This window comes from Sminthopsis crassicaudata, chromosome 4 (genome assembly GCF_048593235.1).
Source record: "Sminthopsis crassicaudata isolate SCR6 chromosome 4, ASM4859323v1, whole genome shotgun sequence".
In the NCBI taxonomy this organism is placed as follows: domain Eukaryota; kingdom Metazoa; phylum Chordata; class Mammalia; order Dasyuromorphia; family Dasyuridae; genus Sminthopsis; species Sminthopsis crassicaudata.
This window is the reverse complement of record NC_133620.1, coordinates 3,988,349-4,006,196: the sequence shown is the minus strand read 5'-3', so window position 1 is coordinate 4,006,196 and position 17,848 is coordinate 3,988,349. Positions and strand designations below refer to the sequence as shown.

Here is a 17,848-nt window from a genome sequence, read left to right as displayed (position 1 = left end):
TTATTAATACAAGAGATAATTATTTCTCTCAGTTAATGATCCATTCAGAAGGTACTATTATAAGCCTTTTAATGCTTGCTTTGCCAACAATCCTGTCAATTCTACATTTTCTCTTTTGCTTTACTTTTATGCTAGATTTATCCAAAAATGAGAGAGGATTTTTAAAAAGTCTACCATTATTATATTACATTATCTATGTCTTCTGCACAAAATTCAGTTTTTTTCTTTTATGAGTTTGGATGATAAGGTATTTAGAACATAGAAATTTGATATTGCCGTTGATTTGTTGTCTACAGTTCCTTTCATCACATAATTTCTTCGTTTTTGTCTTTTATTGTTGTGAATTTTTGCTTTGCTTTGTCTGAGAGAATTATTGTACCTCTTTTTTTTTTTTGAATTCATGTCTGATAATAGTAAATTTTGTTGAAACCCCTCATTTCAATTCAGTGTATGTCTTTGCTTTTTGCATATATTTTTTGTGAAATTGTAGGATTTTTTTTAAATTTGTCACTCTTTTTCATTTTGTTAGATGGCTTAATCCATTCAACATTAAATTAAGTCAGAATCAAATTGATACATTCTTTCATTTGGTCATATTTTTGTTTTATTTTTCTAAATTAGAATTATTTTCCCATTTTTTTGGTAAAAGGACAGTACTTTATTTCTTCAGATATCAAAGGTTAAAAAATTATTTTGGTCCAATGTTCTAAGCTGTCAAAAACTTTTAAAAAACTGAATCTTTCAGTATATTATCTATCCCTCCCACCCTTGCATCAGTTATAAACCTTATAAGGATATATGCTATTTTAAACTTTTTCAGTTCATTCACATAACATGTATTGTGTAAACATGTAAATATAAACACATGTACATATATCACATATATGAATGCACACATACAAACCCATTCACAAACATATATACACACATATATACATATATATATATCAGAGTCACCAAATTTCAGAGTGAGAAGGGATTTCACAAAGTAGCAATTGTCAGCTGTGAGAGAGAGACAGAGACAAAGGGCAGGGAGAGATTGATTTAAATGAGAGGATTTTTAAGCATTGCTGAAAAATAGATCAGATCTGAATAGAAAACAGAAAAGTCAAGAGAAATATAAAAAGTAAACATGAAAGATTAAATAAAGTTGCAGTTTACATTATTATTTGGGAAGATGATAATTGTATAAGTCTTAAGAACTTTATCATTATCAGGGCAGTTAGAAAGAGTCTATACAGATAAAGGGCATTTGTGTGAGTCAGTTTTATTGGAATGATCCCAAAAGAAAATTAAGGGATAAAACAATAAACAAAATAAACTTTTGAGGAGGGACAGGATAAAAAGAGAGAAGGATAAATAGCTAAAAATAGGGTTGAGGAAATACTCTTCATAATTGGGAATGAGAATGGGATAACCTCACCCATAAAGCAAAAGTAGATAGCAAAATGGATTAGATACCATAATGCAACAATGTGATGTTTTGTTTTTAACAATAAACAATAAATAAAATGAAAAAAAAAAGATGTGTGCAAAGATATTTAGAGCAGGTCTATTTGTGATTGCAAAGAATTAGATATTGAAGGCCTTATTCACTAAGCAACTTGCAGCATATGAATAATTGATGACAAGGGAGGGATGATTTCAGACAAACATGGCAAGATCTATATGATGTAAAGTGAAGATCATTGTGCACAATAGCAGCAATCTTGTAATGAGGAGCAATTATGAAAGACTTGGCTACTCTGATCAATACAGTGATCCAAGACAATTCCAAAGGCCTCATGATGAAAAACACTATCCACCTCCACAGAGAGAACTGGTGAATTGAGCACAAATTAAAGTATAGTGATGTTGATTTCTTTTCACTTTATTTTGCATGATATGGGTTAGATGGAAATGTTTTGCATGACTTTGCATGCATCATTGATATCATTTGCTTGTTTTCTCACTGAGAAAGAGGGAGAAAATTTGGAACTCAAAATTTAAAAAAAGAATGTTAGAAAATAGTTATTGAAAAAATTATTAACTACTGCCATTACTTTTGTGTTCAGTCATATGATACTTGTACATCTTGTATATCCTAGGAGTGATCATCTGAACCATTGTTTTACCTCAGCTACTAGAGAGTTCCCCCTTCCCCTTATATTTTTCTTGATATGACAGAGTTTCATTTCAAAGAGATGTTCTTGATTTTATTTTCTAATTAAATAGTAATTCCCTTTTCTGTCCTTGAGTTGGTTTCATTTAATTGATAAGACAGGATTTTTTTTTATGTAATTATATTCGATTTGGGCTAATTTAAATTTCTTTGAGACAAAATTATTAGGTAATTTCAGTACATTTTTTACTTTACTATTTTTGTCTAACAAAATATCTTCTGTGTATTTAACTGTAACCTATCTCTTTAGCTATATATTATTCATGCAAAGCCAATCATGTACCATATTTATTTATTGCTAAAATGGTAAAATTTTAAAATATATTACTTTTGAAAATTGAGGAAAAAATATAAATTTTAAAGGAATTCTCCTTTTCTCTTTTACCTCTAGATGTTCCATGGAAGAGAGTCAGAAGAAAAAGGAAATAGCTCTCAAAAAGCAGATGACAACAGTCAAAACCAGTTAAATGATGTGCAAGATTTTATTTTTTTAAATTGCCATGGATTGCATTTATATGCACTGGAAGATTCTCAATGCTATAGTACACTTAAAATATGCATCTTGTCCAAGAATTTTATTATAGATATGTCTCCACTTAAGAACTGTACCCAATTAATTAAATTGGATCTTCATTCAAATCAGGTAATGGTGAATTCAGACCTATGTTTATAAACATATTATCTCAACAGAATTTTATGGAAATACTTTTAATGTCTCAATATTCCCTACCTTAACTATTTTATTTTAAAATGTAAGTCAATCTAGATTATTGCTATTTTAATTATTTTAATTTTATATTCATTATGTAATTACTTACATTTAAATTAATTTTGAATCTTTAATTCTGTACTTAAAATAGGTTAAAACGTTTGAAAGCCTCTTCCTCTCAGTCCTCTCCTGTTCTCTCTGTTTTTTTCTTCTTTCTCTTATCTGCCCTATGCTCCTCTCACCTTTCCTATCCTGTTGTTTGATAGGACTAAGGACTGGACCATGATTGTATTGACATGGGAATTTCCAGATGAGAAAACTCACCCCACCAGTTTAGTTTGAATCTTTTTTCTACAATTTATATTCCTAAAAACTGTCCAAAAAACTGAGACCATACACACAATGTGTGTGAGAAGTAGGTCCTCTTGTCTTGAAGTTACCTCCAACTCTTTCTGTATCAGGCTTTCCTATATAACAAAAGTCTTTATCTTGGGTGGGCACTGTGGAAAGAACACTTTTATTTAAGGGTCTCCTATTTCACTCCTCCTGGGATCCTGTCCAGCAAGGTGGGTGAGTCCCTTGGCCTCCTTCTCTCATCTTTCCAATGAGGGTCTTGGTCAACAAAGCCTCTAAAGTCCCTGACACTACTCAGCCTGTGACGCTCTGGGATGGGGGCAGAGCGTGCTTGCTTCCACTGGCCTAATGTTTATCTGAGTTGTAACTCAACCCCCCAGAGTTCTTCCCCATATTAGCTGAGTCACAGGTACTCTGACTTTCTTGCTCTGAACATCCCAATATGTTTGTACCATTTCTTAAATTGCCTTCTGACTTATTTTTTACATTGTTCTCAAAAACCTGCCATTACTATAACTTTCTTTCTTTATGTAACTGAAATATAATGTGAAAAAGAAGTGACTGTTAGCATGTGTCCATTTCCGTCTTCCTCTTAGTTAATTTAAGATTTGAAATATGTAAAGGGCTGAAACTTTTGAGTTAATGCACCGAGGTCAGACAACCAAGCACTTAAAGCTAATTACTGATTGGACAATAATCTATAAGAATATGCTTGGCCCTTCTCACTATCCTGTGCTGGCCCAATCGTTTGGTGTATACAGAGAATTGTAGGAGGGACCAGGGGGTGGAGTAAAACTAGCCAGAGTCACTTCTGGGTGGGAGACAAAGAGGAAAGGTCGTGGAGATTCTGCTTCCATCCAATTCACTCCTACCCCAAAAGACCAAGAATAAAGACCAAGGACGTTTGCTTATACTGACTCCAGCTGATTCTAAGGTATCCAGGGTGCTAACACGGTCATCACAGAAATAATCTTCAATTTTCCAAGATTCTCTTTTCCCAAAAGGACAGCAAAATGTCCTCCATGTTGCAGTTACTTTCCTAAAACATTCTATCAGAGAAGCAGGTATTTTAGCTCCTAAGATGCATTCTTTCAGGAACAATTGAAAATCAGTTTAAAAACAAAACTAAAACATAAAAAAAAATAGTTTTGCCTTGAAAAAATTAGGATTTCACAGACTGATCTGGAGTAGTAATTGTTACCAAAGTCAATTGGATCTATCTAGATGTAACTCTGTGCTTGCTAAGGCTTCCTAGACATTCCAGTACCAGGTCCCTAGCTGATTGCTTTCAGGATTGATTGTAAACTTTTGGAAGGTCGGGACTGCTCCCTTTCCAACACTGTGCTTGGCACAGAGTACTTGCTTTCTGAAATACTTTTTGATTATTTGTAGTCGCTCAAAACACTAGTTGGAAAGGTGATTTCTAAGGAATAAATGAAGCATGGTATAAATTTAGATACTGCATCTATTTCCAGATCTCAACCCATATTTGTGCATATGTATGTATATATGAAACTTCTTTGTATAAAAAGGTAAGATAGATATTGTGTTTTTCCCATTTTTCTCACTTTTTGTAACTAATATTCTATTCAAAAGTCTACTTTCATAGACAAAATAATCAAATTCTGTATATTTTCAATGATTATAATATACACAAATTCTTTCTCAAAATTTTCCATTTTTTTTTTTCTGTTTTAAGTGGTTTCTGTTTAAGTTTCAGGTGCTTTCCAACCTTAAAAAATAAAATAATCCAGTTTATCTAAGCTCTCATTGACCATAGTTTTATTGTACTATCTATATAGGCTAATCAAATATGGGTACTTTATAAGCCAAGATATTGTTGCTCTTGTGCATGTCTTTAAATTAATTTCAAGTTTTGTATTTCATTATTATTTCAGATAAGAATTGTACCAGATAAGCCATTTTGGAGTGCAATGAAGGAATTAAAACTCCTATATCTCCATGATAATTCATTTGTAAAACTAAAGAATGTGTGTTCATTATCGGCCTGCCCAAACCTGATTGCCCTCACTCTGTACGACTGCCCAGTGAGCCTAAAAAAAGGTTATAGACATGTGATAGTTAATAGTCTATGGTCACTCAAAATCCTGGACAATTTTGTGATTTCTGATGAAGAAATAATAGAGAATTGGGAACTTCCTGAAAGATTCAAAACACTTAGCAAACACCTTTTCTGTGATATCACTCCAGTACTGGTAAAGGTGAGCATCTTGTTTTGGCAACCATAGTTGATTATTTTGAATATATACATAAAAAAAAAATTAGTAGTGACTTCAGTTTTGAATGATGTACTGGAATTATGGAAACTCCAAAAGTATTTTAATAAATTATATAAGGAATCATAAATTATTGAGAATGTTATTAATACTTTTATAGAAACTATGAAAGTTGTTAAAAGTTTCTGGCTCAAAGAAATCTAATTGGACCTAAAAAGAATATCTTTGAATCAGTGCAAATGGAGGAGGAAGGAAATGATAGGACTAATTAATTACATTTAATTCCATTTTACAAGATTTTATTAGACCCCTAATAGGTGTAAGGCATATTGCTGCCTGTTCTTAATTAGCTTTTATTAGTATTTATTATTATTAACTTGGTAAAAATTAATAATATAACAGCATAAATAAGACTTGCTTTTGAAATCTGTCAGTTATAGTTAGTTCTTTTAGTACAGAAAAAGTTTAAGGTTTTAGAAATTAAAGTCCTCCTGACTTTGCTTTTCTTTTATCTTTTTTGATATCACGAGTATAAAGGAAATGTTTAACAGTCTTACCTGGTAATAAATAAGCAGAGTCCAGTTGTTACCATGGGAATTTGTTTAACTAGACTATGTGGTGATATAGTGAGGAATTTCTTTTCAGTTCTCTTCTTTTTCTCCTGCTCTTCCTTCCTCCTTCTCTTCCTTCTCTTCCTCCTTCTCATCTTCTTCCTCCTCCTCACCTTCTTCCTCCCCTTGTTCTTCATTTTTCTCCTCCTTACTACTACTACTACTACTACTACTACTACTACTACTACTACTACTACTACTACTACTACTACTACTATTTTTTTTTTAATTACTGATTTGGGCAGAAAGATTGTTGAAGGATCCAGTACAAAGAACAATCCCTCCCCCCAAAAAAGGTCATAAAGACATGACTGAAATGCCTAAACAACAAATCTATGTATATATTATATACTTATAAATATTTTATATGCACACACACATAAACATTCACGTGTGTAGGTACTTGCACATACCCAATGCTCTAAGCTGTATCCCTTTCTCTACAGCCACATCCACACCATCTCCATGTCCATGTCGGTGCCCCTGTCCATCTCTCTCTCTGTCTCTTTCAATCCCTGTATCCACATCTGCCATATATTCCTAGCCGTCTATATGCGTTTACCCACGCAGATATCTATAAATCTCTGTACACACTAGGAGGGGGGGATCCATACAGGGGAGTATTTAAGGGATGCAAAACCAAAATTGATCACTATCATTATTTTTGAGAACAAAGAGGCAGAGCAAAGCACATAACCTGCCCCGCCTCTGGGCATTTCTAGTGTGTGCCCAAAGGTGGGAAGCCTGCTCCATCCTCATTTCTCGAAATCTGGGGCGATCCTGGCAGCGAGGAGACTTCTGGAGCCTCTCACTGGACAGCTGGCTCTGCTGGGCTGCCTTCCGCAGGAAGATTTGTCAGTCCGGGCTCTCTGGAGCTGGCACCACCTGGCCCTCTGCCCTGCCCTTCCCTGTATACTGCACATCCCCCTCCTCAGGACCTTGGGCCCCCCGGGGCTCCCTGGTTAGATGGAGGGGTCCCCAGCGCAGCAATCTTCACATTCCACCACCTGATGAGCTTCTCCCCCGTCCCAGAATTCGTCTTTCTCCCAGCAAGCCCTTTTCAGCTTTTTCCATTTGTCCTCGAGTGTCTGAGATCCGAGATGCACCATGAGCCACACTGTCTCCCTAGTAGATCCTGAGCCCCTTGAGTTACAGACTTCCTGTTCCTCTCTGTATTCTCAGAACATGGCTCAGAGTAAGTACTTTGTGAATGCTTGATGATAAAACTGTATCTTTCATCATTTGCATTCACAAACCAGAATTTGTGCAGTTATTCCTTAAAAATGCTCTTGTACATAAAGATATTTTCTCACTGTCTTTGATCTCTTTGTAGTAGAAGACATAGAAATAGTTTTACTGTTTCCGAGGATAGACAGGCATGGGTGATTTTTCACCTTTAGATCCAAACTGTTTTTGAGGTTTGTTAAATCAAGTCATAGCTCTACCAAAATGAGTCAGGATGTTGTGTTTATTCTCATATACACCAAGATTGGCCATTTTCCTTTTTTATTGTCTTTTCCAAATTTCTGGGTGCTCATTGTTTTCATGTGCAATTAATTTGTTTGTGATTTGGAACATTTTTTATGTGATTGAAAACTTGACATTCTTTTCATAATTGCCTATCTTCGTTGTCCATTTATCTATTTATTTTGTTTAAAAAATAATAAATATCCTCATAGATGACAAATCTATATAGAAAAGTGTACTTTAAAGCCTTTAAAAACAGTTCATAGGTTCTTGCCAAATTTTAACGTCATTGATTTTATTTGTGATTTTAAAAAATAATGTAAACAAAACTGGGTATTTTGTATTTTGTGAAGCTTTCTACACCTTGTTTTGTCAAGAACTCTTTTTAGAAAAGATAACTCATTCCAAATCTCTTCTAATTTATTTAAAACCTGACTATTGTGTCCTGCTTTTTAGAGCTTCTAAGTTGGGGTGACAAAATGTACCATGCTTTCTAGAGCTCCCATGCTGGGGTGATTAAAACATACTGTCATAGTGGAGGAGTGATGAAGCGAGACTCTGAGCATGGTGGAAATATGGTGTCCATTTATTCCAAGTTCTTTCCCCTTTATATACCCTCAAACCCTTTGTAACCAAAGCAACACTGGGCATGTGCTAAGTATATACTGCTATCATAAACAACATACAATAGTATGTAGATTGCCACCTGGTATTACTCTTCCACCTGGTATCACTTTGCTTCAATCACAACACGGGTTGTCACCATCTCCTAACTTCTCAGGAAACTTGAGAGACCTTAGGGGAGCCAGGGAGCCTAACCAGACATGGTCAGCAGGTTCCCTCTGGGCTGAAGGGTCTTATACCTCACCCAGAATTCCCCCACTGTTTGTAGCCCTCTATATCTGACATTTTATATTTAGATCATGCATGTTTTTGGAACTTGTTATGGTATATGGTGTGAGATGTTAGTCAAAACCTAGTTTCTGTGATAATTTTGCAATTTAACTAGCAATTTGAAATAAAATTCTATATTCATATAACTGATATTTTTATATAGAGAAGTGTACTTTAAAGCCTTTGACATGGTTTATAGGTCCTTGTCAAATTTTAACATCATTGATTTTATTTGTGATTTTAAAAATTTAATGTAATCAGAATTGGGTATTTTGTGTTTTGTGAACCTCTCTATACCTTATTTTGTCAAGAGCTCTTTTTAGAGTTATAAAGGATATCTCATTCCAAATCTCTTCTAATTTGTTTAATTCCCGATTTTTTATATTTAGATGCTTTTGGATATTATTATGGTATATGGTGTGAATGTTAGTCAAAACCTAATTTCTGCCAGAATTTTCCAATTTAATCAGAAACAAAAAAAATTCTCTACTCAAATGTTTCTCTTTTTTATTATTTTTGCAAAGTGTTCCAATCATGCTCATTTTCTCCTGAATTTTATCTACTTATTCTGTTCAATTAGGCATTCTGGCTTTTAATCAGTTTCAGTTATGCTTGATTATTATTTCTTTGTACTATAAACTAAGATAGAAATGTCCACCTCACTACACCAGGCTACCACAAAATTCCTGAGTGTGACCAAACCATATTAAAATATAGTTTGAAAATGTCTACAGAATTAAAAAAAATACAAAAGAGATAATATTAATTCTAATTTATGGCATCACTCTTTCTGTGTACATATTTCCATTTTAACTTTATCTTGTTATAGCCTGTGAGATATTTTGTTTTTCTATACCTAGTTTTTATCTTATTATTTTCTAGATTTCCCAGCATTTTTTGTCAAATATTAAGTTTTTGTCCTAAAAAGCTTGGCTCTTTGGGTTTATTTCTATGAATTTATTTTAGAATTTATATTTTAGATTTCTATGGTCATTGGCTATTGTGTATTAGGTACCTAATCTGTTCCACTGATCCACCATTCTATTTCTTAGTCAGTACCAGATTGTTTTGATAACTATCAATTTATAATACAGTTGGAGATCTAATATGGCTAGGCTATCTTTCTTCACTCTTTTTGCATTGATTCTTCTGACATTCTTGATGATCTGTTCTTCCAGAAGAATTTTGTTAATTTTTTTTCTAGATGTATTAAAGAGTTGTTGCTAGTTTGATTAATATAGTGCTAAATAAATACATTAATTTAGGTATAATTGTCATCTTTATTATATTGGGTCAGCCTACACATGAGAAATTGACATTTAATTAATACTGATCATTACTGATTAGGGAAATGCAAATCATAACAACTTTAAAGTACTACCTTGCACTCTATCTTGGTGACTAATATTAAAGAGAGAAAAAAGTAATTATTGTAGTCCCTTTGTATATAGTTTTCTTGGCTTTGTTTACTTAATTCTCCAATTCATATATCTCTTTATATCTTCTCTGTATATAATATGCACATTATTTCTTATATCACAGTAGTATTATATTATATTCATGTAAAACAATTTGTTTACTCATTTCCTCCTTATGGTCATTGTCTCTGCATCCAATTCCTAGCTATCACAAAAAGTGCTGTTACAAATATTTTGGAAAAGATGGGGGCTTTTTCTTTTGACTTTCATAGGGTATAAGTCCAGTAATGGAGTCTTTAGTTCATAGGATACACTTTAGTCACTTAATTTTGCATATTTTGAAATTGCTTTTTTGCAAAATAGTTGTACCTTTTCATACTACCATCAACAATGGATTAGAATGCGGATCTTTCTGTAACCCCTTCAAAAACTGACACTTGCTATTTTTTGTAAATTTAGCAAATTTAGAGGCTGTGAAATAAAACTCCAGTTTGATTTGACTGGCGTTTTCCTTATGTGACTATATCCCATTTATAGATAACTAAATCCTGCCTAAAAAAAGCTATGAGGTATTTGAGAATCACACTCTAAAAGAGTATACACACACACACACACACACACACACACACACACACACACACACACATTTAATTTCTTCATCTGAAAATTAGCTGTTTATAGACTTTGACCATTTATCAATAGGGGAATGACTTGTAGTCTTATAAATTTGACTCACTCTTGTTAAGGACCGTGCCTAGGTGGAGGAGCAGGTCAGTTCTCCAAGAGCCTCCACAGCTGTGAATCATAAACTTGAAGGGGCCTTTTCAGATGTTCCTTGTGGATTGGGAATGAAATAAATTGGAGGCTGAGGGAAGAGGAGAGAGGTTAGACAATGAAACGGCCTCTTAGTGGAGAGGTCAGAGAACAGCAACTGCTTTTCAGTCGACTTCCTTGTATCACTATCATCCTCTCATATGAAGAGATCCATTCTACAGGTCTGAGTTAGACCTCCAGCAGCCACTGGCAAATGGCTCCCATATCACAACACATTCTATATATTTTAGAAATGATTTTTTTTAATACTGGCTCTAAAAATAGTTTCCTAGCTTTTTGTTTCCGTTCTAATCTTGGCTGCATTAGTTTTGTTTGTGTAAAACCTTTTAAAATTAATGTAACCAAAATTATCCATTCTGCATTTTATAATGTTTTCCATTTCTTATTTGGTCATAAATTCCTCCCTTGTCCAAAGATCTAATAGGTAAACTATCCTTTGGTTGACTAATTTACTTATAGTATCATCTTTTATATTTAAACCAAGGACCTATTTTGACCTTCTCTTGGTATAGGGTGTTAGATGTTGGTCTATTCCTACTTTCTGCCATATGATTTTCCTAGCAATTTTTGTTAAGTGGTGAGTTCTTATCCCAGAGGTTGGGTTCTTTGGCTTTATCAAGTACTTCATAATCACTGATTATTGCATCTTATGAGCCTAATCTATTCCACTGATCAACTACCCTATTTCTTAGCCAGTTCCAAATGGTTTTGATGAGCGCTATTTTATAATATAGTTTCAGATCTGGTAATCCATGGATTATGTTCCTCTGCATTCCTTTTATGAATTCCCTTCATATTCTTGATCTTTTGTTCTTCCAGATGAATTGTATTATTATTTTTTCTAGCTATATAAAATAATTTCTTGGAAGTTTAATTGGTATGACACTGAATAAGTAGATTAATTGAGATTATAATTAGCTCAGCCAACCCATGAGCAATTGATATTTCCCAGTTGCTCAGACCTGAATTTATTTATGTGAAAAGTATTTCACAATTGTATTCAGATATTCCTGAGTTTGTCTTGGCAGATAGGTTCCCAAATATTTTATATTGTCTACTATTATTTTAAATGGAATTTCTCTTTTTATCTCTTGATGCTGGTCTTTGTTGATAATATATAGAAATGCTGATGATTGATGTGGGTATATTTTATGTTCTGTAATTTTGCTAAAGTTGTTAATTATTTAAAGTAGTTTTGCAGTTGATTCTCTAAGATTTTTTATATTATCTACAATGAGTAACAGTTTTCTTTCCTCATTGCCTACTACAGTTTCTTCAATTTTTTTTCATTTCTTAATTGCTAAAGTTATCATTTTTAAACCGGTATTGAATAATAGTTGTGATAATGAACATCTTTGTTTTCCCTATGATCTTATCAAGAATGCTTCTAACTTTTCCCCATTACATATAATGCTTGCTAATGGTTTTAGATAGATGCTACTTATCATTTTAAGGAAAACTCCATGTATTCCTATGCTATCTAGAGTTTTTATTAGAAATGGATGTTGTACTTTGTCAACTGCTTTTTTTTGCATCTGCTAAGACAATAATATGATTTGTGTTAGTTTTGTTATTGATAAGCTCAATTATGCTGAAACTTTTCCTGATATTGACTAGCTCTGAGTTCCTGGTATAAATCCTAATTGGTCACAGTGTATTATCCTGGTGATAAATTTCTGTAATCTCTTTGCTATTATTTTATTTAAGATTTTTGAATCAATATTGATTAGGGAAATTGGTGTATAATTTTCTTTCTCTGTTTTGGCTCTTCCTGGTTTAGGTATCAGCAACCATATCTGTGTCTTAAAAGGAATTTGGTAGGACTTCAAGAAGGAACATTTTAAACAGCTGCAAGTATATTCAGTGTTCTCTCTCTCCACATACATATATGTATAGGACAAATAATTATATATGTATACATATACATATTACACATGTATGTATACATATGCATATTGGAGACTCATTAATATTGTCTATGCAAAAGCTTTTCAGTTTCATATGATTAGTTATCTATTTTATCTATTGTAATTACCATTATATCTTGTTTGGTTAAGAATATAGTTCCTAGTCCTATCTTTGAGAGGTTCACAATCTTTTATCATTTTTTATCATTTCTTGTATGATCTTTAATATTAAAATAGTATATTAAAATAATATATCCATGTAGAATATATTGTGGAGTTGGGTTTAAGGTATTGGTCTAAGCCTAATATTTGCCAGGCTGAAGGTTGCTTTTTTATTATTAAATAGGGAGTTTTTCCCTAAGTAATTTATGCTCATCCTAACTTTATCGAACACTGAATTCTGGGGCTTTATTGACTTTCCTTTCTTTGATTGAATCCGTTGATTTATATTTCTGTTCTTTAATCTGTACCAGATGGTTTTGATGACTGCTATTTTATAATATAGCTTGAAATGTGAAAGTGGTATTTTTCTGTAAGCCTTACTTTTCATAATTTCCCTTGTTATTCTAGATCTTTTTTTTCAAGTTAATTTCATTATTATTTATCAAGTTTTGTAAAGTATCCCTTTGAGAATTTCATTAATATAACATTAAAATAAATTAATTTTGGTAGGAGTGTCATTTTATTTTTATTGGCACAACCCATAAATGAGCACTGAATATTCCTCCAGCTATTTAGATTGTTCTTTATTTCCTTAAAGGAATAATTTGTAACTGAATCTATACAAGTCTTTTGTATGCTTTTGGAGGTTGATCACAGGTAGTTTATGCATTTTGTTATTATTTCGAATGGGATTTTCCTTTTTAGTATTATCTCTTGTGTTTTGTTATTATTTAATAAGAATGATGTTGATTTTTGAAGATTTATTTTGTAGCCTGTGACTTTCTTGATGCTATCTTCTCCATTAACATTTTTATTTGTTTCATAGGATTTTCCAATAAACCACCATTTTCCAGAAAACAAAAACAGTCTTATCTTCTAAATATTTTGTCTACTTTTATCCTTTTCATTACTTTCTGTTATACTTTGCTATCCCTACTATTGCCTGAACCATATAAAAATTAATAAGGAGTGTGGGAATCCTTGCTTCATTCTAGTATTTATAAAAAAATGATTCTACTACCCCATTTCATAATAACTCTTTTTAAATTTTTAGATAGATGCTTTTCATTATATTAAAAAAAAGATCCATCTATTACTAATGTTCTTCTCTAAATTATAATGTTCTCTGGGAGCAGGTTTCTTGGGGGGCTCCTGGTAGCAGCCTTAGTTTCAGCTCAAAGTAATAATCACCTCAAATACAACCATGGATTAAAGTCTAAATCCTTTATCAGTCTCCTTCACTTGGGGCTCGGTTTGCTTTCTTAGAGGCCTGTCTCTCTCCTTGGTTCTTGAGAGCTCTTGCTGCTAGTTCTTTGTCTCTTCCAGCTTCTGCCTCTAGCTCCTTCTGAATCCAAAGTGTCCAGGCAGCACAAAGGTGGAAAATGGAATGAATGTGTCTCTGCCTCTGAGAGTGGGCTTGTAGGTCTGGCTCTGAGAGCTTCTTGCTTATATGCAGTACACTGAGTACACATCAATCATCATATCACTAGGAAACCATTATTTGATGTAGGAATAAGTCAATGCTAAATTAGATTTAACCATTGTCTCCTCAATTCCATTCAATACCTTGTTTCAAGTTCTGGCCTATAACATCGTAGGACCAGATCAATCATACTGAAGCATGCTAAATTAGATAATTATTGTCTCTATCTATTCCACTGTCTTAGTACCTTGTAAGAATCCATAACCATGGAGAGCAGTCTTGCCTTGCTATTTGTTTCTCCAGTTTTTAATATGGCACATAGAAAATAATAAATGTTGGTTAATTGATCAATTAAATAAAAGTATTAACTATATAATGAACCATATTTCATTTTATTTCAGAAACTTACACTGTATAAAACCAAATTTTTTTTTTTTTAGCAATTTTGATCTATTTGTTAATCAGTGCATTTTAATCTTGCATTGTTTATTACCCAATATATGTCAGATTTTTATTGTTTTGTCTTGAGATCATTGTTTAAGAGTCATTGATCAAATTTTTCATTAGCCAAAGTAGTCACATGAGGGTCAAGGAAAAAAAAAAAAGTTGCTCTTATTTCATCATACCCCACTATTTATAACTAGAGTGGGAAGGGCTTCTGTAGAGGATTTACAATAATGGATAATAATTCTTGAGAGAATTAGGGATTTTGTTTTGCTAAGAAACTGTGCCATATTCCAGTGAAAGGAATCCCAAGGTGTAGATGAACAGGAAACAAATTATAAATTGCTTTCTGAACTATCATATGCCAGGTTGGTGTGGGCATATTAATTTCTAGATTAATTTCATACACTTCATAATTTCTCTGCAGTTCTCCATAGGATATTAGGCCACTTAGGAACTTGATGTGAATAACTAAGATCATCATAGCCAAACTAAAACATCTGGTCATCTTATGCTAGGCTACCAGGTTAGGGTAAACATGTCTGAGTGATGTAAACACAACTAAACTCCCAGAGTATGTTTTTTGAAGACAGAATTAATCCACTTTAATTTCATTGATTTTTTTCTGTTTTCTAATTGATATTAAATAAAATTTTTCTAAGCTGTTTTTCCTCCAGAAAGAGACCCATGCTCAATACATTTATTGCTATGACCTGAGTATGAAATTTAAAATGCCTTTTAAGAACTTGATAAATGAAACATGTTTTGAGCCTTTTTTTCCCCCTTTATACAGGGGTCAAACTATGAGAAAGAGCTGTTCCAGATGAATTACGTTATTTCAAAAATAAATAGAGTTGTTGCCCACAATTCACCAGTTATGATACTCCAGAGATGGATTCGTGGACATTTGACTAGAAGAATGTGGTATGTTTTATTTTTTAAGCATATGTTTAGATATTAAGGTATTAAGGATGTTATGATTTTCAAAGGAAAACACATATAATCTAAAAACTTTTGACAAAGGATATTGATTTTAATCAGTATTTTAATACAAAAGTGGATTATATAAAGAACAGTTTATGAATACTTAAAAAAACAGAATAATCACTTGTCATCAATGTGAGGTTCTGAGAATAATTTCCATTTCATATCGATACTTTCTAGCCTGGGAGATCAGATAAAGGTAACTTAATTCCATAACTTAATTCCAGCAGTGACTCAGAAGACATAGAAGATGGGGGAGGAATTACTTGACTATATTTATTGTTTATTCCTTGTGAGCCATATATGGGATGTACCAGGCAGACAAACAAACAAAAGCAAATTCTAATGGAGGTTTTGATAACTGCAGATCTTTGTTCTGAAGAAGCAAAGAAAGTAGAAATGAAATCATTGCCTTCAAATATTGGAAAGTTTGTTTTGCCATTGGTTTTGTTCTCTTTGCCACCATGAGAGAAAACTAAGACCAGAGCTTGAAAACTAGAGGGAAAGGATTTGGCTTAATATGTGAAATGTTGTTTCTTTGGAGGTGGCGAATTCCCTATTGCTGGGAAGTCTTCATAAAGTTAGAGAATGAAGGGGTCCTTGAAGTTCTATTAGGCCAGCCCTCTCATTTTGCAGATGGGGAAACTGAGACTCTGGGAAATTCAGTGACTCCCTGAAGGCTCCACTATCTGGAGGTGTAAGCATAGGCTTTCTGACTCCAAATCTAATATATATTTTACTGAACATTTTTGAATGACTATGATTAGGAACACTGTCACGGTTCACTATTTCAGGTACATTTGACTTGAATTGGAAGGGCTAAGTCCTTTTATGATATGTTTGTGGAAAATTAAAAAAAAAATCATAACTTAATAATGCCGGCTTGATCATTTCACCAATAAGGCAGTGATTCTACCCAAAGTATATTGATTTTTGATTGTTTATTTTTTATGACAACCTGGAGAGGGTCTGCATACAGTGCTGGAGTGAGTTTGTGTCCCTCTTTGGCCTTGTCTGTTCAGTATTGCTATTTGGAGTATTCCTTCTGGATTACTTTGCATATAAATACTCATAGTCACAGAGAGGATTTCAAAAAGGAGACTGCTACTCATAGGCTCCAGAGAGTGGGTGTTAACATCCACACCCTTAAAATGTTGCAATTATAATAGACACAAATGGCTCTTATCAAATTCAATTACTAACATGATGTAAAAATATTAAAATAAAACATTTTCTCAAATACTCCCTTACCCAATTCCAAATCTCACTTTCTTATCTTCTATACTTAGCATCCTTAAGAAAAATAGGCTCATATGTAAAGTAAAATGTAGTGAGACACACAAATATGGACCATATTTGATCATGTCTGCTTAACCATTTTTGGTACTAGAAGGCCCAGAAATACTCTCAAGGAATCCTCTCTTCATCTAAACTCTCCACTGACAGTATAATTAGTTTTCTTTTGACAAAAGACTGTTTAAAAAAAACAAACAAACAAACAAACCTTAGGAATGCTTAAATGAACTGAAGTATAGTGAAGTGAAAAAAAAATTTTTAAAAAAAAAATTAAATATAATGACAATGAAACTGTCAAGAAAAAATAACTTCTGAAAGTCTCACCAATTTTAATCAGGTCAATGATCAGCAAAGATTCCAGGTGACCAGTGATGATTAATGCTTCCTACCACTGGAGAAATGATATACTTAAGATGCAGATCAATATAGATATTTTTCCAAACAATGCTAGTGTTGAAATTTGTTTTGATTTGATTTGTGATATATATACTTGTCATAAGTTTGTTTTCCAGTGAAGTATGGTAGTACTAGTGATAAGATAGTAAAACTTAAAAAGGAAAAGAAAAATACCATCAAAATAAATTGAATCAATTCTAGAGTTATGGATAATTCCAATATATTTGTATACTATAATTTGCTTAAATATTCCCCTTTAATAGGTGTCACTTTAGTTTCCCATTTGCTTCAATTACAAAAAGAGGTACTTGGAAAATATTTTTCTCTCTGTGGATCTTTTTCCTCTTTTTTTTGATCTCTTTGGTGTGTGGTGTTAGTAATGGCATATTTGGATCAATTAGCTGGAAAATCCCTATTGTCCTGAGGATGCAGCAGCAAGACAGATAATATGAATTTCTTCTCAGTGGTAACATGGAAAGAATACTGGGCTTGGAGTCAGTTTTCTCATTTTTTATTAAATTTATTTTATATTTTATTTTATCTCAATTAAA

General features: G+C 32.8%; 1 protein-coding gene across 3 annotated transcripts in view; it reads left to right on the top strand.

Moving 5' to 3' along the window:
- LRRIQ3 (leucine rich repeats and IQ motif containing 3) overlaps positions 1–17,848 on the top strand; it is a 202,109-nt gene that overhangs the window by 11,098 nt on the left and 173,163 nt on the right. For all 3 annotated transcript variants that reach the window (XR_012481823.1, XR_012481822.1, XM_074265589.1), the window contains exons 2-4: positions 2,553–2,804; positions 5,123–5,446; positions 15,415–15,545. Coding sequence is in view for 1 of the 3 variants with exons in the window: in XM_074265589.1 (XP_074121690.1) it covers positions 2,553–2,804; positions 5,123–5,446; positions 15,415–15,545 (707 nt within the window). In the remaining 2 variants the exon portion in view is untranslated. The remainder of the gene's footprint in view (positions 1–2,552; positions 2,805–5,122; positions 5,447–15,414; positions 15,546–17,848) is intronic.